Consider the following 21,593-nt stretch of genomic DNA (forward strand, 5'->3'; position numbering starts at 1 on the left):
CCATTTTAATTTTGCTTTACAATATATCAAGAGGCATCTGGCACCCTATAAGTCACAAGGCCTTCAGAGCTCCATCTGGTATCCCTGGGCCACATCTCCATCTGCTCCAACCTCTCTGCAGTTCTGTCTGCAGATAATTTTCAGCTCTTGCTTCAACTTTTTTTCCCCTCCATCTGCATTTCCCTGACCTCCTGTTGGCCTCTGCTTGCTTGGAAGTGAGTATGCAGGGCTAGGGTTGCCAACTTTGTATTTGCAGAAAACTGAACACCCTTTCCCCACCCCTGCCCTGCCCCTTCTCTGAGGCCACCCCTCCACTCCATCCCCCCTCTCTCGCTTGTTCTCCCTCACCCTCACTCACATGCTCATTTTCATCTGGCTGGGGAGGGGTTCAGGTGCGACAGAGTGAGGGCTCTGGGTTGGGGCCTGAAATGAGGGGTTTGGGGGGCTGGGGCAAGGGGTTGGGTTGTGGGAGGGGGTGAGGGCTTTGGCTGGGGGTGTGGGCTCTGGGGCGGGCCTGGGAATGAGGGGGTTGGGGTGCAGGAGAGGGGCTCCGGGCTGAGGCGGAGGGTTGGGGTGTGGGAAGGGGAGTGCAGGCTCCAGGGTGCAGAGATATCCACGTAACATGGAAGGGGAGGGGTGGAGATGTCTATTGCAGCTGGAAAAGTAAGTACTGATGTCTGTTTGCTCTCATGGAAACAGTCTGCTTGTGAGGGAATAACCCAAAAAGTGATGCCTGTTGGATCTGCACATGTGCTCCAAACAACTTTGTGCCCCATCCTGAGGACATACAGAGCTGCATGGGTGAACCACCCTAAGTTCCTTCTCAACCGCCCTACAACCTGAGGCAGAGTATCTTGTGCGCTGCTTTCAGCTTAGCTGTAGCTTAGCCGTTCTACTCTAGTTCTGGTATAGTTCTCTTACTTACTTAACCTTCTATCTGGACAGAACCAAAGCCAAACTGTTTGGAAAGTCTCCCAGACTGATTGTTTTCATTTGCGGACGGAGCCAAAGGATCCACAATTTCCACTCAAAGACTCGGCGCTGTGGGTATGTTCTCTCTTGTTATGACGCCACCAGTGTTCAGCTACTGCAAGATGTTCCAAGTTATTGAAAGTTGCAGAGCTGCAACCTGGGCCTCAATTTTCATGCTTCCAAATTGGAGGCTGTGGTTGGCAGTGCGGGTCTGTCTTCAGTGTTAGATCCGACTTCGAAGCTCCCTTCTCCTTCTGTGGATACTGCTTGGGAGTCACCTGAAGTGGAGCACCCTGACAGACACTGCTTGAGGAAGGAGGAGAGGTTACTTAATTGTGCAGCAGCTGGCATTTTTTCAATATATGTGTCCCTGTGGGTGTTGCACTACCCCACCCTCCTTCGCCTCTGCTTCAGAGTTTTGGCTCACAGGACTTCATGGTAGAGAAGGAACTGAGGGGGATTCACCTGCACAGTCCTATATATCCTCACTATGGGGCATGAGGATGTCTGGAGCGCATGCATGGGCAGAACTATCGGAAATCTCCAATCAAAGATGCCATGGAGTGCCCGTGCACCTGAAATGGAGCATCCATAGGGATACCACTCGAAGGACCATAGTTATTGAACATGGTATTTAACCTCTCCTGCTATAAATCTTCAGGTGTTAAAACCTCGTTAAAATATTTTTTTTGATAAACATGTTTTGTTTGTATGTTTTGTGAAAGATGCGGGTCCCATGTGTCACTGTGATACGGGTGTTATGACATGATCCACTGTACCATTGTTTCTGTGCAGTTGTAAATACCTAAATAGCACTAAGGCTGAGCTGTAATTGTTTGAGGGGATTTTTAAAAGAAAAGACCAAAACCACATTCATTTCCATTTTAAATTTCCAGTTATAAAGAAGAGCTGAAGATCTGGCTCCTGTGTTTCAACTTTCACAAAAGCTGATATTAATATTCTCTAAAACAGAGCAGGATGTACGCAAAGTATTCCCAGCTGTGCTTCTGCAGTTTTGGTGGTAGAAAGGAAAAGTGCCTGATGGGCTGTGTACACTGTGAAATGTGGTTAGACAGAGAAGAGGTTAAAAGTAAGATTTGCTCTTTACTAGTTTTTTGATCGCAAAAAATAAATTTCTCCCAGGAAAAGAAGACATGATTGACTGACCCTATGCTTTTTGTGCTTGAACGGCTTCACTGGGTTGCATTGTAAAGGCTGCATGCACAGCCAGGCCTGGAAAAGCCTTTAGCTGTAACTTATTAAAAGGATTAGGGTTATACTGGAAAGAAAGGCTTGTGGGAGGGAGAAGCTGCTCTCTTGATTAGGAACGACCTGGAATTGGCTGCCCTTAAGCTAAAGAGAAAAGACATTTTTTTATCTTTGTTTTGCTGCTATGCCAAAGCGGGTAGGTTTTTTGGCTATTTATGCTGCCAAGAGGGAAACCTTTGTTTATTTTTTCACTCCTCTTTGCCACAAAGCAGACCCATGGCTATTCTTTCTTGAGCCTGCCATTTGGGAGCCTCTTTGTAGCTCCCTACCAGTATGGAGGAAAGAGAAGTGGCTATTTGGCCCCAGCTGAGGACAGAATGGGGCCTGCCTGTTAAGAGGAGAATCCTGAATCTGTGTTACCTGCCTGAAGGAAGAAAATAATCTGTGTGTTTTAACCACGTTTATTTTTGGTATTTTATTTTTCTTCAAGGGTGTAGGGACCCAGTCACACCTTGGCTGATGGAGACAGAAAGATACATTAAAAGGCTTTATCTCCTGTGATGCACCTCATTCTTCAAAACAGTGGAAAGGAAGCTGGAATGTCAAAAAGGCCCCCTTTCTCACATATCACCGCAGTTTCTCTACTTAAAAACTTGATCCTGCACCCATTGAGGGCAATGGCAGCAGTGTGAGGCCCCTCATAAAAAAAGAGTCTGTTTTGGGTGGCAAGAAACCCCTTCTGTTTCCAGAGGTTAGCAACCTCAGTCTGTCTGAGTCAACTTCCAGGGGAACTACAGAAATTACATTTGTAAGAGGGAGATTAGAAAAACCGAGTGGGAAAAATCACAATAAGAACTTGTTTGACATTCAAAAAAGCAATTTTCCAGTTTTCTTTATTTTCTGCTGGGGAAAGTGTGTGGGTATAGACTGAGCAAGGGGCAGAATTTTGCAAAGGCACAAAAGACCATTAAGTGCCCAAGTCCCATTGAAATTCAAGTTCACTTAAGCTGCTTTGAAAATTCCAGCCAAAATGCTTTTCTTGGTTTGAAGCAAAATAGGACTATCAATACCCTGTATACATGGAAATCAGACACGACTGAAGTGGAAAGGATTATTATAAATATATAGAGAGTTACACAGTAAACTCAGAAATTCCATCAGGTGGAACTGTAGTGACACCCATATGGTTCATCAGCAGGGCTTGAACCTTTAGATCCACAATAGAGACCTCTGCCACTTGAGGAATAGTATATTGTCATCCTTTGTGCGGCCCAGCCACTAGAGGAGGTTGATTCACTTTGCCTGTTGGCTTCACAGCAATTTGCTGAGGAGAGGTGAGATCCAGGAATCTTGGATTCCATTCCCATTTCTGAAAGGAAGTGTTCTCTAATGGTCATAGACTTTCTTTGCCACTGTTCCTCCACACTTGACCCCTCTTACACCTGTTCTCTCCAGCCTGACCTGTCCCTTCCTAGTCCTAGCCTCATCTGTAACTCCGCCTTCCCCCAGCTCCTTGTACAGATCTCTTCACCTAGACAGTCCCCACTTTTGGGTTCCCAAGCTGAGTCTCAGCTTTTCCCCAAAGATGCTGAGTTCCAGTCTCTTCCTCTGGCTTCTTGCTCAGCCACCTTGGCTCCCAGTCCCAGATTCCCTCCTGGGGTTCCTCATCCCAGTCTCCCACAACCCAAGGTTCCTCTTCTGATCCCACTTTTCTCTCCCAACTCCCAGTGTCCATCCCCAGTCTTCTTGCTCAGCCAGTTCCAGTATAAAGGCTATACATCACTAACATTCATGTCTAAAGAGGTGCTGAAGCCTTGTAAGGGTTCTCTGTACAGGGGTGAATTCCTCCCATGTATGCAAATTGGCATGCTGTAATTTCCCAGGTAAGGTTGCTGAAATAGTGGTAACTGCATGTGAAAATGACCAGATACATGTTTAATTTGTCAACTGCATGCAGTCATGGTAGTTGCTTCCACAAATTATACTCACAGTTGTGCACTTGCAGACTTCTCAAGTTCTGGCTCTGTAATTCAACTAGCCCATTTTCCAATTAAGGGAGTATTGCTCCCCACAGTATATTCTGCTGTGTTTTATCTAGCACTTAACAGCTTGTGGCTTTTTTCTCCACTTTTTGGAAGACCTTCATTTTTTGTTGTTAAACTCAGACTTTGCACTGACCCATGGATTTTTCTGAAACAGGGATTTTACTGTGATCAGAGTAATGACAATTATATCCAAAAGCAAGGTACATTTTTTGTGTGAAAGGATGACATACAAAGCAACAAGTGATTTCTCTTTCATCCATGACAACTGAGACTTGCAGCCTCCTCAAAAAGAGGGGAATGGCTTGATGCCTCTTTGCCTTGTCACTCGAGCGCACAGTCTATGCTGCTTTTACAGCAGACGTGCCACCTGGGAATGTTTTTATTTTTCAATTGCAGGCTAGCAGTCCATTTTACCCCATCCCTCTTGTCTTTTTTCCTACTCATATGTGGGTTCTTTTGTGTGTCACACCTTCACTTAAATAACAATTTTCCTTGTTTCTTGGGATTTCTGGATCTTTGTACAAAATATTTAATTGTTCCTGGAATAGATGAAAGTAGGAGCCAACTGGATTGATTCTTCTATTTGCATGCATCTTTCCTTCTGATTTTGTTTTCCATACCTGCCCATAGACCTAAAGGATCTTGTTGTTTCTTAAAGAGGCAGTAGCACTCAATGGGCAATATCACATCTTTGCTGAAAGTTAAACTTATACCCCCCCCAAAAAAGTTAACATCAAAACTATACTCATAAAGTTGAAAGTAAACCCACTGAACTAATGTCAATCAACTAAACAGTCATAAATCTTGATAAATTACTATGGCTTTGTAAAGTCAATATTTCATTTAAGGTACATGATTTGGTTAAAGCAGAAGTAACATTCATTAAGAAAAGTCACAGCCATGTATAGTTTTCACAGTCCACTGCAGTTCTAAGATGTATTTTCTCTGGACAGGTACAATGCTGGCTCTGGTCACGCTGATGGAAGTTAATGCTGAAATATCGGAAAGGTTGATGTCACTTTGTTGTGTGGGGGGAATTGCTTCACAAATCTAGTCACCTGAAGATCTTAGAGCATGCATCTGAAGGTAAGTGAATTATAGCTTTTAGCAAGCAGCCTTGTTCTCACAAAACATGATGAACATGAAGCAGAGGAGTAGGGGACAGTTTCAGCGACTAGCTGAATTAACAGCATCTGAATATTGGGACTAGTGTAACTAGACACAGAAAAGGCTGATACATGGGTGATTAAAAGCTTGTATGGGTGGTGACTGAGTGGTGACTCAGCCGATTTTGAAAGGCATAATGCTCCCTGAGCATCAAGGAGAGTGTGGGAAGGGGATTCTCTTCCTACATGCATGTAAAGTGAACACTCTGCCCTTCATCATAGTTGTCCTAATGTTCAGGTGAAAAGACATGGCCCTTGCCTAGAAACACCCCTCCGACTCTCTATGGTTGCCAGGAGTGTTTTACTTGAGATAACCATGTTAGGGGTTTCTATCCGATGGATGCTCACTCATAAGCACATTATTCTTCAAAGTATCAACACAAAGTACATATGCAGCACCAGGGGGCAATATTAAAGATGATTCTGACAAAGTTGGAGGTGAAATTAAAAAGAATTGCAACCATTTGCACACTGGGTCTGAAGTTGGCCCAGAAGCTGTGTGAGGTTCTTGTGAATTTGCTTCAGTTTCAGGATATTAAGGATCAGTTTTTCCCTTCTGTCCTGATTCACAGTGACTTGGTAATTTTTGGGGCAGCAGCTGAAATGATAATTTAGCAGAAAGTAGAAAAAATGGTTTGAAAATATTCATTCAGATTTGAAAGTCAACCAGGTTTGTGACCTCTTGTGTTTGGTTTTTCATATATATTTAAGTGTTCAAGGTTTACTAGGACAAACAGTCCTCAAGGGTGAGATTTGTGTTAGTGCAAAGGGCCAGTATGAGGCCTAGGTACCACCTAAACCTGACTTGCCGCTGGTTTGAGAATTTAAGCAGTGCAGAGGCCTTATGCTGGCCCTCTTAACTTAACTTTAAGTCTAAATACCCAAACTGTTACCAACAGCAAATTTTGATTATGTATTTGATAGTAATTTTTCACTTGTTTTTTTGTTAGTTAGTTACATAATTTATCCAATCAGGGAGCAGATTTAGTATCCCAATGACTTAGGTAGCAAAACAGCACAGTGCAGGTGTTGGATATTTACAACACACTCTTCTTGATCACATTTGTCAAAAACTACAGGAATCACATTCAATAGTGAATAATTTTGATGATTTCTTGATCAGCTTACTGACAATCTGTGAAATTCCTTGAGTAAATTATTCATTGCTGATTATTCACTCACTCCAGCTAAAACATCTTCCTTCTGTTCATGGATTTGGAAGAGTGTAGTAAGAAAATACTTACAGCCAAGTGAATTGGCTCATGCTTGTCTAATATCTGAAGTTCCAAATTCCTTTTGAGACCAGTGATTCAGAAAGCCATATGGGATTTCCAAGCATGACATATAACAGTTGTTCCTTGAAAAATCTGATAGTTTTCTATGTGTACTTGTGTTCTTGGCAGTTATTTGTTTTTGGACTCTATAGTAAGGAATGTGAAGCCAGATATAGGAAGAAAAGCGTGATTTTTCCACCTGCCCCTTCCAAATACGGATATCTCTGAAAAATCAAAGGACTTGGCATGGACTTGCCAATCAGCTGGGAGGTATATTTCCATGTACAGAAGATTGGGAGATTTGACATAGCTCAGTCCTTTGACATATCTTTCCAACTCCTGTTGTCTCATTTTAGTAACTTAAATGTCTTTTTGACTATGCTAAAATAAAATTAAAAAAATAGTATCCTACAATGTTTCAGCCATATAATAATACTTGATTTCATTCTGAGGCTACATCTACAATGCAACTGGGGATGCAATTTGGGGCTCATTGAGATGTACATATGGTAGTTTTAATCTAGCTAGCTCAATGAAAATAACAGTGAGGACATGGCTTCGGCACAGGCTGTACAAGCTTATCTAGCCTCCGTCAGCTATGTGCTCATGTTGCTAGCTCGCACTGAAGCCTGTGCCGCCATGTCCTCACTGCTATTTTTAGCAAGCTAGCTATACTAAAGCTAGCGCAGGTATGTTTACACAAGCTGCAAGTTACACCCTTGGTTGCAAGGTAGATTTAACCTGAATTTTTCTTCCACCAGAAGAGCAGTTTAGATTTGGGGTTGGCCAGGCATATGCATCAATAGAGAGGTAGGAGGAAAATTATCTTAATGGATCTGGATTGCCATTCATTTCAGATCAAACCTTTACAAAAATATTGCCGTTTCAAAGTTCTGTGTAGTCAGGGTTGTATCTGCTCTTGCCACACATTTAGGATGACACATGCACACATAACATTTACCTTGTTTATGCCCTACATCCTGCATTCTTTTGTCCAATGGTGCACTATGACTGACGAAAGTAGCTGATTAAATTGCTCGATAGGACAGCGAAATTTGCAGCCTGGCAGAGTGAGCGGGTGGGGATCTTTCAAAGAGTGATTCCGATAGTACATTTCAATGGTGTATTGCCTGAGTCACAGCACACAAATAAAAGTAAAATTAGGTACGCCTTCTTTGAAGTTGCAGTGTTTGGAACCTATTAAATGCAGTTACACCAAGGACCAGTTTGACACACTTTTTCTAACTCTTTATAAAAAGTGCCAAATGGAATGAATTATTAAGAGAAACTGTGCTTTATTATAAGAGACAGGAACTTGCAGTCCATGCGCCCTCTTGTTAGTAAGGGTGTCATGGGTAGACTAGAGGAGAGTATTTCACCAATTTAACAAGGTCTAAATGAAATATTGATACATAAATGTCTGTAAAACATTATGGATCAACTTCACCTCTGCTGTAACACAGCATGAGTCAATTTTGTCTTATACTCTAGCATTTAAATCTGCCTTTGTATGTAGATATTGAGAATCAAAAGGATTTACTGGCATTAGATCATAGAATCATAGCTATCAGGGTGAAAGGAACATCAGGAGGTCATCTAGTCCTACACCCTGCTCAGAGCAGGACCAATCCCCAACTAAATCATCCCAGCCAGGGCTTTGTCAAGCCTGGCCTTAAAAACCTCTAAGGAAGGAGATTCCAGCACCTCCCAAGGTAACCGATCATCTAAGCTATTTTCCTGCGCTGACATGGCCAGTTTTCCTGTACATTCTCAAGGTGTTTTGTCCAGTCCAATTTTAACAACTTATTTTGAAACTTCACCATCCCTCCTTGGAAGATTTGTATGTTCTCTACTTGACCTTATTGTTAGGGCATTTTTCATGGGGGTGGGATTTTCAAAAGGACCCAAGGGAGTTAGATGCCCAACTCCTATTGACTTTCAGTAGGATTTATGCTTCTAAATCCTGTTAGATGCATTTGACAATCCCACCTGGTGTCCAGCCATTTTGTATGGCACCTAGGTTCACTGAACTAGCACTAGTCATGTGTCTGGAAAAAGCTGTTCCTTCAGCCTGAGGCACCAGAATCGTGTGATTTCACAGTGGAAAGAGTGTTGTGAGCCAGGGGAGGGTATTATGTTGCTCTGCTCCACAAGGGTTCCCTGTGTCTCCAGCATGGAGGGGGAATTTGGGAGCTGAAGGGATCTGGGGATCCTCAACTCTGCAGATCCACTCTCAGTGGAGAGCCAGAGGACTGAGTAGCAGTAGGAGCTGAGTAAAACCTCTCACCACTGGAGGTGGATCTAGAACAGGGTTGAAACTTACTGGTGGGGAAGCTTATACTGTAGTGAGAGACTTCAGGCTCCAGGGCTGTGAACCTGGTGCCTTTCAAAAGCATTAAAGTCACTCAGATTATAATAATTAAGCTAATTGGTCCCTATTATTATTTAAGGCCCAATGTGTCCAGGCAGCTCAATTTTGGCCATCAAAACCAGTTTTATTTATAAAATACTCTGGGGCTTCAGTAAATTGTTTTTTAAAAGAGTACATTTCAGTAACACAGCTTTATCCAGATACTTACCCATCCTTTTCCTGGTAAAGTTCAAAAAAATGGCAGGCACCGTATGGAGGGAGTTTTCCATTGAAAACATTGAGTGCCATCTGTAAAGCAACGATGGTAGCAGCATGCTGTAAACAGAAGAACCACTCCCATTAAAGAGTTCCTGAGAATGATGTGATCATTACTGAGCAAACATTCAATAATTTCTCCACCAGTTAAGCTTCACAGTTCACTTTACTTGCACAACTCAGTGAAAAGGTACTTGGCCTTTGATCTCTGTATCCTTGATTATTCTTATTTTAAGATAGCTTTGAAAAAAGTTTGCTTTTTTCCAGAAATAAATACACCTCTCCTGGAGTGGAGATACCTATGTGATAAAATGCATTTATATCAGTCTTCCGGGACTACTGCTCATATTCCAAATCTCAGAATGGTTCAAACAGTTGCCATTAAAAATAACAATAACAACCTGCAAGAAAAACGTTTCCTTCTTTTTCATCCCAAATATATATAATTTGCCCAGAATCATGCTGGCCTGAGGTCCAGGACTGGCAATTATCAGTTCCAGTCCAATGGTAGATTTAGGCCTAAATTTTAAAAGTGGCCTTCAATTTTGAGTACCTCAGTTGTTAGGCCAAACAATTTCAGCTGTAGCTCACGAAAGCTTATGCTCAAATAAATTTGTTAGTTTCTAAGGTGCCACAAGTACTCCTTTTCTTTTTTCCAAATACAGACTAACACGGCTGCTACTCTGAAACTTTCAAATGTGACCTCTAATTCTGAATGTTCATCCTGAGACATCTTGCGTCAGAAGACCTGAGCACTTGCAACTTTAGTGAAAGTGAATGGGAATTGGGAGTATTCCAGTCTTCTTACAGTCAGGTCCAAGCTTTCTCCAGTTGGGCATCTAGAATTAGAGGTCAGATTTGAAAGAATTTACCCTAAGGTCCAACATCTGACAATCTAACTGGGCTATAAATAGTTTTTGCCATCAGTAACCCAGGACTCTCCCTGTCCACTGGAGAAAGTGCATGTTCTGTGTAAAAATAGAAAACCTCAGTATCTAAGACAGCCAGTCCAGCACCTTTTAAAATCACTACATTTAATTTTTAAAAAAGCAGCAGGAGGCTGGTTTCTAGATCAAGGATGTCCTATTGGATCAGTGCAAGACCTTGGACAAGCCTTTTGATTTCTTTACTAAACAATCGAAACAGCTTAAGAATGAAGTAAGCCACTAGGCTGGACTGGGAAATGCGATGCTGTATGTACCTGAGCTAATTTTTTCTAAGTAAATCATTATGAAATGGTTAAAGCTAGCCACAGAAGAAAGAAAACCCAGTGTAACTGTTGTTAGATGCAGGAAATGAAGTCCCATGTCTTTAATTATAGTTGACAACTTCAAAAATCCAACATAAAAGAAAAAAATTACTTACTCCAGAATAGATAATTATCTTTCGCTGGTTGGAAGGCTTTCTGGCAGTCGAGAGATGTTTCAGAATATCTTTTAAAAGAACACCTAGAAGAAAATAGGGAAATAGTGACAATAATGGTATAGGGAGCCTGTGTTGATATTCTCAACACAAGGAAGTGCTTAAACTCATGGTAGACTAGTTAACATGGGTTTATAGCTACTTTTCGAAATGTACTGATGCATCTGACCCAATCTTTTTATAAATAATGAGCCTGATTGTGTTCGCAGATGCACCAATTTTAAGGCCAGATTCATTGGTAGATCCCAGTGGCTGAAAGCAGCCATAAACTGGTTTAACTGGTTGGGTCACAAGAATAGTGCAAAGAAGCCAGAGTGTACTGGTGAGTCTGGCCCTCTCTTTAGTGTAACTCCATTATAACTTCCTGATTTCCATGGGTGCAAGTAAGAATAGATGGTGATCACCTTGTAATATAGGTGTATATAGCAGCTTCCATAGTTCTAAATATGGTATGAATTCCAAAGTTGACTGTACACCCTTTCCACTCTGTTTTCCCATCACACTCTCACTCCATTTAGAATTAAGTATTTTTACTTACCTCCCTGGAGTCGGGACTTCTGTTTTTGTTTGTGGAGCCCAAATTCTGCCCGTAGCAGCAGTTCTGTGAGCTTTAGAAGCTTGGTCCTGACACCATGAGTGGCCCATGATGGTAAAGTATAATTGTTGATCTCCTACAGCAAAGAAGGAAAACAATGATTTTCTCACTGATTTCTACCAGATTGTGTTGCTTCCTTTTGTATTGTTGCTAGCAGCAATGCTCTGGTACATTCAGATACAAATCCTGAATGTTTGACCAAATTAAAGATTTCTTTTTATTTTATATTAAACTAAGGACCAGACACTGCACTTGGGTGGTGGTGGAACTCTCATTTATATCAATATATTGCTCAAAGACAGCAACTTTTAAAGGGTAAGAAGAGATGACAGTATTCATGAAGACTAGGAGGTGGCACAGCACTAATAGGGAGGGATAGGCAAAAATGGCTGCATGTATAGTGGGATGATCATCATCAAATTATTAAGGATGAATCTTGTGTCTTAGTGAAAATTTTCTATTGTCAGCAAGTTCCAGGGCCACATCCAGAAGCCCCTATTCAAGCAAAACTTACATGGCAGTCAAGACTCTTTGATTTGGCAGCTCTGAGAAATCAGTGAGCCAGAGAATAGCTCAAACTGCCACATTTATATCTGGATTTGGAACAACCTGACATCTGCTGAGGGTTGGGGAGTTCTGGCCCATTTTACACCAACTCTTACAGATGTTGCCTCAGTCCCCAAAACAAAGTAGAATGAGGCTATGTTTGCCTCTGGGGCTGGAGTCAGATATGTTAAAGGCTACTACCGTGAAGAGGTAGGAAATGCACACAATGCTCCAGATTTGTACTAAACTGAATTCCTGTTTAACAAAACCAGTCTATTTTGACATAACATAGTGTACCCTTATCAAAGTGTGACAATTTAAGCGAGCTAAACAGTGGGAGCATTCTCAGAACTACCTGCTTCCATACTACCTGTTGTGTCCTGACAAGGACATGCTAATTATTGACAGGATTTGTTTAAACAGGGGAAACAATGGATCATGTCAGGTTAAATCAGCTCAGGTCACAATATATTATTTATTTCTTTAACAAATGTGATTTGTTTACAAAGAAGAGGACATGCTAAGTGAATACTGTTTCATAGCATTGCTGCAGGCAAACAAGTGCCTGTGGCTTTGGAGTTACCTAGAAGTCAAATGCATGTGACCAATAATAAATAATACCATGAGGTGACTTACTGTGGCTGCATGAAAACAGCTAACAACAAGACTCTTTTTGCACAGCTGGTAGAGTTGTTGCTTTTGTGGTGGGAGTCCCAGTTGAGCAACATGAAGGACCCATACTCAGAGTCCAATACTGGAGGAAGTACTCTACTAATTAGTTAAATTCTCTCTGGCATAAGGGCCATTGATGACTGACAAGGATGGGCAATTTTGTAAGCTGACCTGATGGAATAAACTCCTGTCTCAGAACACCATGATGTTTGCAATACAGTATTGTGTCCTTGCATTGGCACATTGCTCTCTGGTATGTGGTGATGACTTGCTGCAACATGCTCAAGTTGCAGTTTGCCATTACGTTGACATTTCATGGGTCATTGAACTAATGTAGAGATCTGGGAAATGTCCCATGTGGGATTGCCTTGGCAAAATTGGGACTATCGTGGAAAATTCAGGACAGATGGCAACTTATTGCATAATATGCTACAATTGGGCATCCACAATGTAATCTATTATAAAACTGCTTTAATTTTCTAGGTAATATGCCAAACATTTATTTAAATAAAAGAAAACAAACAAACAAAACAACAACCAACAACATACATTGCAAAACCTTTCAATTTTTGTTTGCTCCTGCACTGGAAGACATAGTCCCTATGTTTAGAATAGCCTCCCAAACTATATTCACAAATAGCCTTCTGCCTCCTTCAAATTACTGCCATAATCCCACTTGTTCAATGAATCTTACAGATGTTTCCATCCACACACTACTCCATTTGCTACTACCTAATTATTACTGTACCTGCTTGCACCATTTGACTCTAAAATCTTTGAGGAGGAAGATTATATTTTATAATCTTTATATAAGATTATATTTATATATTTCTGGGCCAATTCATGTATTTTTACTTCTATAAACGCTGTGCATCTTTATGGTGCTGTATAAATAATACGACAAGCAGAGGGTCTAAAAGTTACCTCATCTTTTCCCTTTCAGAACTGTGGTGATAATATGACAGATAGACTTTCTAAATGGTACTTAGGGTAACAAGAAAGTTAACCAAAAAAAAAAGAGCTATGTTGGCATAGAACTGGATGAAGGATATGTGTGTCACTTATTTGAGGCAACTGGTCTGGTAAGAATCCCTAGCTCTGGACATTCTAAAACACCTATTCCTTGCAAACGTATAGCTTTTTTCTAACCACAAGGAGCAGAGGATGAAGTTTGTACATCAATCCTTCTTGTACTGTAGCATGTCTGAATTGGATCTTAGGGGAATTTTCTTATATACTTTTACCTCACATAGTAAGGTGTCATATATTTTTATAATTGTTTCAGTGTTCAGCCTCTTCAATGGGTATCCTGTGTGAACTGCTAAAAATCTCAGAAACGGCTGGAAGACAAAAACAACAAACATTAAATATGATGAAAGGCTTTTGTTTTGCTCATTTATGACATTCCTATATAATGCCTTAGTGGTATATGCCATTGTTATAGAAAGAATAAAGACAGATGCTGTTCCAATGAACCTACAAGTCAGGGAGAAATGACAACAGGCAAGAAGAAAGGAAGTTGCTTGTCCTACAGAATATATACATCATAAGTTCCCCTTCTAAAAATGTTGATTTTTTTTCTTCTTAGATTGTTGTGGGAACGTGGGACACTGTAGGAGGAGAAAGGGATTTTGAGATGGGATCTGAAGGAGCAGAGGGAGGCTGCATGACCTACTGGATCAGGGAGGAAATTGCAGATGTCTGAGGAAACATGGGGAAAAGCACCAAGGCACTTTGTGGGAAAGGGGTAAAAAGGACCATGTGGGGAAGCAGAACAAGTTCAAAGTATATATTGAGCAGGAGAGTGGCAGGAGACAAAAGTGAACAATAAGCAGAGGCAGAACTGTGTAAAATATGAGTAGATTGAATGTGGTGCCAAGTTGCAGAGCCAGTGAAGAGTCTGAGAAGGAGTGACATGGTCAAAGCAGTGGAAGATGATAGTTTGACAGCAAAGTTCTGGATAGACTTGAGGGTTAGAAAGTGGAAGTCAGATAGGCCAGAGAGCAGGAGGTTGCAGTGGAGTTGACAGAAGATTACCCCAGTCACAGTAAGGATTTTGATAGTGGGAATGTGGAGGAAGGGAGAGGCATCTGAGATGGTGAAAGAAGTGAAACACTTGAGCAACAACCTGAATGTGAGACATGAAGGGGAGAGAGAGGTGTTTGAGACTGCAGTGAAACGGTGGGAATTTTCTAACATGACAATGAGAAAAAATAGTGAGGAGATTTTTGTGGAGGAGGAGGAGTCATCTGAGCTAGCAGAGGAGCATATGTGGGGAGAGATGTCAGAGGAGGCGTTGTGGATGAGAGACTGAGCAGAGAGGGAGAGGTTGGTCTAGAGCTGAGCTGAGTTTTGTTTTGTAGATTTCCACTAATCCAAGTGATAGGTGGAGTTTTGATACATGGTGGCCAAGAGTTTATCTTCATTAAAATTGCACCTGTCATTTGGTGTAGATAGGCCAGCCTAGCAGGTTTTACAATTTCATAATCAGTTAGTAGGTATAATCTCCTTCCAATATGTGGTAGTTAGGCCTGTTAATGTTAGTAGGAATGAAATACCTGCGTTAAAAGAAGAATATATGAGTGTGACATTCTGTACGTCATGGGAACACCCTACATCCCCATGTTCATCTTTATAATATGATTGTGTAGTATCCAAGACAAAGTTTGTCATGTTGAGTGTCTTCGAAAGGCTCATGATGTACTTAGCATTGTTGTTATAGTAATATTATAGTAATTGTTGTTACAGTAATGTTATAGTAATGTTATAGGTTGTAATTTCATATATATAGTTATGAGGCTGTAAACCCAGGCAAAAACTCCCCAAGAGCAGTGAGGCAGTTCACACCTCATCAGGGCATGTATGGGACAAACCCAGCCCAGACTCACAGGAACAAAGGACGCTGGCCTAGACAGCAACAAAAGAATCTGTTGGACTCTCGAGTGAGTCACCCCCCTTCCTTTGGTCAGTTTGGGACTGCGATGAGGTAATGCTCACCTGACTCTGAAGTGGGGCAGGGGAGCAAAGCCAAGAGAGAAGAAAGGACATGATAAAAGGGAGAGACGTTTGCCATGCTCTTCTTCTCTCTTCCACCTACATCTATAGACACCACACCAAGCGACTGAAGCACTGATCAAAGGGGAACAACAAGCCAGCCTGTGGTGAGAAGCATGTAAGTTTGTAAGGGCATTGAAAGTGTTAAAATCAGCTTAGAATGCGTTTTGCTTTTATTTCATTGGACCAAATCTGATTTGTTATGCTTTAACTTATAATCACTTAATATCTATCTTTGTAGTTAATAAATCTGTTTGTTTATTCTACCTGAAGCAGTGCATTTAGTTTGAAGCATGTCAGAGACTCCCCTTGGAACAACAAGCCTGGTACATATCAATTTCTTTGTTAAATTGACGAACTCATATTGAACTTGTAGTGTCCAGCGGGCATAACTGGGCACTGCAAGATGGAGGTTCCTAGGGTTGTGTTTGAGACCGGAGATATTGGCTAGTGTCATTCGGTTGCACAATCCAATGAGCAGTTTACATGCTAGAGGCTGTGCGTGAACAGCCCAGGAGTGGGGGGTTCTCAGAGCAGAGCAGGGTAAGGCTGGATCCCAGAGTCAAGGATTGGAGTGACCTAGCAGATCACCAGTCCAGATAACACCAGAGGGGAACATCACAACAAGGTCTCTTGATTTCCATTCTGGTGATCTACCATTGGCTAATTCTGTCATGAGTGACAGTGTGATGGAGTGTACTCCCCAAACTGGCCCTGCAAGAGCTGAATTGGGCCAGGTGGGGCCAATAAGTTAATTAGGCTGCAAATAGGGAAGTTTTAGGCTGGAGGCAGCTAATTAGAGAGATGCTCACCTGTGAGGGACATGTGGGGCTTCTACAAAAAACAGGAAATTGAAAGCAGAGGGGAGTGCTGGGAAAGTGTTTGCAGTTATTCCCTGGGAGAAGGGAGATGTGTTTGAGGGGGCTGCAGTTATGAGTTTGCCTAAAATTACTCCCTGGGAGGATGGAGTGAAGAGACTGGCAAACCCAGAGAAGTAGGAAAGGCCAGGAGATATGGAAGCAGCTCAGGGAAAGGCAGAAAGGGGCAAAGGATGAACTTTGGCTGCTGTGTAGAAGGTCCTGGAGTTGGAACCCAGAGTAGAGGGTGGGCCTGGGTTCCCCTGCCTGTCATTGCAGGAGTGGGACTGTGAGGCAATGAAGTGGAAGACTGCCTGAGACTACTTGATACATCCCCCTCGGAAGGGCAAACCACAATAGTGACCTACTAGCCAGACGGCTGAGTCACAAAGCAGATGCTGTGGTTTCTGGAGTGAGACAAGGGTAACCTAGGAGACTGGGTGTAACCACGGCCAGGGGCATCAACCTGACTGAGCTAAACCCCAGAACCACCAGGAGGCATCACTGTCCAGTGGTGAGTCAAACAACCCTTTACAGACAGTTTTTAATTAGACTTTTTCCACAACTGAAAATATGTTGTGTTCTTTACCCTGTAGTGTTTGAAGTGTCTTCGAAATGCCCTTGTTGCAAAAGTTTCTTTCTGAAGTTTGTTGTATCGTGGGCAGTTTGAATAAGGTAAGTGTAGCAACTAAAACAAAAAATACAATGGATTAGTTAGGCAGGGTGTTTCCCATTTGGCTATTTAATGTTCTCTCAAGAGATTCCATTTTTCATGTGTGTGTTAGTTGAACCAAACTGTACCAGGGTTTTGGTTTGTTTTCCAGTGCTTTTCACCATAGGTAAACTATAATAGCCCTATGGACTCACTTCTGTAATATAACTATTAAACCTTTATTGAAGTCCCTGCTTACAGACGCTGTGGTTGAAAATTAGAACATAATCAGTCAAGGTGAAATCCGCACCTGTGCAGAAGGCTGTTGCAAGCTCATAAACTGCTTACGCCTTCAAAATAGGGCTTAAATGGTGCATATGCCTTTTGCTGGCATCTGCACAGGTATGATTTCACCCCTAATGTTCAGTCTTAGAGATTTTTGAAAACTTTGCTTACTCTTACCACAAGCTAAAGACTGCTTAGATTATATAGTCTAAGAATGTGTATTTGCGTTATCTGAGAATTTTTATTTGAAATTATCGGCAATAAATTTAAATTATTTTATTTATTAAAAAACCAAAATTACAACCAATTTGAGATGAAGAGGCATGTATCTTTCCTACTAACATGTGTTTTGTCCTCTCTCACAAAATAATTAATAAAACTGTTTGTAGCTACACAATTAAAACAAGAGCTTTAAATAAAACCTTGGAGAACTGAAGAAATCGGTAGCCTGGATATATGCGCACCTATGTTTTTGCTGCTTTAAAAATCTACTTGTTTGAGCCATGTCATCCTGAAATCTAACCATATGTTCATGAATAGGTATGATTTTTCTTCATGTAATTGATGGACACTTTCTTTGAATAGAAAGATACTTCTGGAGTCAAGTCTGCTGTATATTCATAGTAATTTAAAATGTAATAAATAATGGGGGGGAATCACATCTACTTTTACATTTTCCTATTCATGAGAATTTTTTTATTAACTTAGTTTCTAGTGACTGCAGTACAATACCTACAATGGGCATCAGACCAGGGCAGTTGTCATAAATATAAAGGGAAGGGTAACCACCTTTCTGTATACAGAACTATAAAATCCCTCCTGGCCAAAGGCAAAACCCTTTCACCTGTAAAGGGTTAAGAAGCTAAGATAACCTCGTTGGCACCTGACCAAAATGACCAATGAGGAGACAAGTTACTTTCAAAGCTTGGGGGGGAGGCAGGGGCGAACAAAGGGTCTATCTGTCTGTGTAATGCTTTTGCCAGGACCAGGTCAGGAATGCTCTTCAGAACTTCTGTTAAGTTAGTAAGTAATCTAGCTAGAATTGTGTTAGATTTCCTTTTGTTTAAATGGCTGGTAAATAAGCTGTGCTGAATGGAATGTATATTCCTGTTTTTGTGTCTTTTTGTAACTTAAGGTTTTGCCTAGAGGGATTCTCTATGTTTTGAATCTGATTACCCTGTAAGGTTGTTACCATCCTGATTTTACAGAGGTGATTCTTTTACTTTTTCTTTAATTAAAATTATTCTTTTAAGATTCTGATTGCTTTTTCATTGTTCTGAAGATCCAAGGGTTTGGGTCTGTGTTCACCTATGCAAATTGGTGAGGATTTTTATCAAGCCTTCCCCAGAAAGGGGGTGTACGGCTTGGGGAGATATTTTGGGGGGAAGACGTCTCCAAGTGGGTTCTTTCCCTGTTCTTTGTTTAACACGCTTGGTGTCAAAGTTTGTACCTTGAGGAAGTTTTTAACTTAAGCTGCTAAGAATGAGCTTAGGAGGTCTTTCATGCAAGTCCCCACATCTGTACCCTAGAATTCAGAGTGGGAAAGGAACCTTGACAGCAGCATTCAGTGGTCAAGCTAAATAAGGGCTACAGAAATGTTTTACAGTAATTTGATTCACTTGTGTATGTTATATGGCTAGGGTATGGCTCTCTGATCACTTGTATAAAAATGTGAGACATTTTGCTGAATTTGATACCAGTGCTCTAGGCCACCTGTTCTCAACCAGTGGGGCGCACCTCCACTGAGAGCTGCAAAATTCCTAGGTGTGTAGGACTCAGTGGGAGCCTAAGAAAGGGAAGGAAGGAACAGCTCACTCCCTTCTTCCTACTCCTGCTGCCTTGCTCCCTTCCAGACATTGCCCATATTTCCCCCTTCCCTGCCCAAGTGCCAGCTCTGGGGCAGGAGAAGCAGCATTTCAAGTGGCTGTGTAGCTGGCTTCAACACATCCCCTTGGAAAAGTGTTCCCCACTCCCCAGAGTGGAGTACTGTGTGGGTCCAGAGGAGAAGAGAGGTAAAGGAGTAGCATGATCTATTTACCTCACAAGCCTCACCCTCAGCAGCACCAACCCCAACTTTTTTAAAACTAAGCAATTGACAAAATAGCTAAAACATTATCCCACAATCCAAATCTCACTGTGGGATATGGTGAGACATGGGACAATTCTTTTGGCCATTTTGTGGGTCATGGATCAGAAAAGACTGAAAACCACAGCCCTAAAGAATTGTGGAGGAAAAATGTACTTTCCTTCCAGCTCTCAAATGGAGCAAGCTATTTTTAGTATCTGTGCAAGCCAAGAGAGTGGGTTAATCTGTTACCAACTCTGAGTTGTGTTCTCACACAGTGTGGGCAAACTCCCTTCCTTACATTTTAGACTTAGATCTTTCTATTTTCATTAAGCACAAGGCTGTGTATTGGAATTCTCTTCTTGAGGAATCTCAACATAATGGTGCTGCCCACGCTATCAGTTCTTAGTGTATGATGCATTAGCTTAGTGTCACTTTCATCCACTTCATTCACTCTTTGTCATATATTTTGGCTTTCTGAAGCAGAAAGTCCCCAATTTGTACTCACCTTGTCATGTGACATTGGCACAGTGTGAACTGGGATTGGCTGCCAAAGAATTTTGGGGTTCCAGACCTGATTACTAGCCAGTGGATACAGCCCAGCAAGACTTGCCTGGGCACTCATAAGAGTTGGATCAGCATCTGTGCTTTGAACATAAATCTGGAGCAAGGATAGAAAGAATTATTTCTTAGTGTTCACGAACAAAACCCTGCTCCTGTTAATTGTCTGACTTTTAGTGGGAAAGGAGGGAACTGTAAATGGAAAGGGAGGGTTGACATCCAAAGGGACTGAGGCCAAAAAGGAAACCTGGGATAGTAAGGAAGAGAGGAAGCAGTGAGTTGGAGCAGGAGCAAGCATTGGTGGGGATAGTGAGCTGGAATGTGATAGCAGCCCTATTAGAAATTCTAGTGGGAAAAAATTCAACAGGCTCTAGTTGGCCAGCTAGCTTTTGGAATGCAGCAATGGATCTGATGAGTTCCTGGACCTCCAAATGAAACAGGTAAAGATATCAAATAGAGAGCAGCCAAGAGATTCTAATAGTGTCTTATGGAATTTCCAGTTGTGAGGTTCTCATAAGCAGGAGAGAGGTGGACACCCATTGTCAGTGGCTGAGATCCACGGTAAGGAGGTTGTGGGGCCTACGCAGGAGGGCTTACTGCATCACTGAAGTGATGAAGTATCTGAAATGAGGCTACTATTAGTGAGGCCCTATGGCAATGATCTCTGTATTCATTGGAATCCAAATACAACACCAATATTTTTCAGGTGTTTTCAGGCTTACCCAAACACCATAACTTCCTGTGTAGTTTGATTTCTTGCCAAACCTGATATACAGCTGAAGTGAAGATCTCTCTGCACTAACTCTTCAGTTATCTTTCTATAATGAGTCAATTTTGAACAAAATTTGGGCCACAACCTCAGGGAGTCTGAGAACCCTCAACTGCTGTTGACTTCAGTGTAAGTTACCAGGCAGGATCAGACCCCTCATGTCTTAAGGAAGTCCCATTAGTAAGTAGAAAAAATGTCCTTCATGCTAATTCTGATACTTGCCTCAAACTGGTTATATACGGTACTCAGGAAATGTTTATATCTCTTCCGCATGTATTGCCCAAGCTCATATTGCCGCTGTATTCCAAGCTGTGGAAGCAACAATATTGATGAGTGCCAATGTAAGGTAGCTGTGGATGAGTAATTCAGGTTTAGCTGATTTTTAAAAAGAGGAGGGAGCAGTAGATAAAATAATTGCTATAGGTTATTTTTCTTCTTTTTGATCTGGTCACATAGGATGCCCTGGGATATTTTTAAAATAAAACCAAGAAAATCCACCCCAAAACACCACATCTGATTGCTTTATGTGCAAGAACCTTAGCTAGGCACTCATGCTTCCCCTACTCACGTCTCTTTCTATCTGATTTATTTTAAATCTTTGTCTATTAGGTATCTCAATATTTACGCTGCATAGAATCTGAGCTATCCAAGAGAAGCAACATTTCCCCCATATACAGTAATATATAATGAAATGCAGTTCATCAATAGTCATACAATTTGAAGATACATAGTCATAAGCACAAAAATCAGGAAATGCATCAGTTTTTAACCTCAGCATGGTAGTATACATTTTAGTAATAATAGTGGATGAAAGCAGCTAAAT

At 41.5% G+C, this 21,593-nt stretch overlaps 1 protein-coding gene across 1 annotated transcript; it reads right to left on the reverse strand.

Annotated features, from left to right (window-relative positions):
- Nucleotides 1–7,639: 7,639 nt before the first annotated feature.
- On the reverse strand, nucleotides 7,640–21,076 carry LOC119850673 (prostatic acid phosphatase-like). Its single transcript, XM_038389096.2, has 8 exons — nucleotides 20,993–21,076; nucleotides 19,949–20,101; nucleotides 17,028–17,126; nucleotides 13,772–13,867; nucleotides 11,253–11,385; nucleotides 10,658–10,740; nucleotides 9,246–9,352; nucleotides 7,640–7,796 (listed from the first exon to the last, which is right to left on the reverse strand). The coding sequence occupies exons 1-8, from the start codon at nucleotides 21,041–21,043 to the stop codon at nucleotides 7,640–7,642; spliced, it is 879 nt and encodes a 292-aa protein (XP_038245024.1). The 5' UTR covers nucleotides 21,044–21,076.
- Between the last annotated feature and the right edge of the window lie 517 nt (nucleotides 21,077–21,593).

Source organism: Dermochelys coriacea, chromosome 2 (genome assembly GCF_009764565.3).
Source record: "Dermochelys coriacea isolate rDerCor1 chromosome 2, rDerCor1.pri.v4, whole genome shotgun sequence".
Lineage (NCBI taxonomy): Eukaryota > Metazoa > Chordata > Testudines > Dermochelyidae > Dermochelys > Dermochelys coriacea.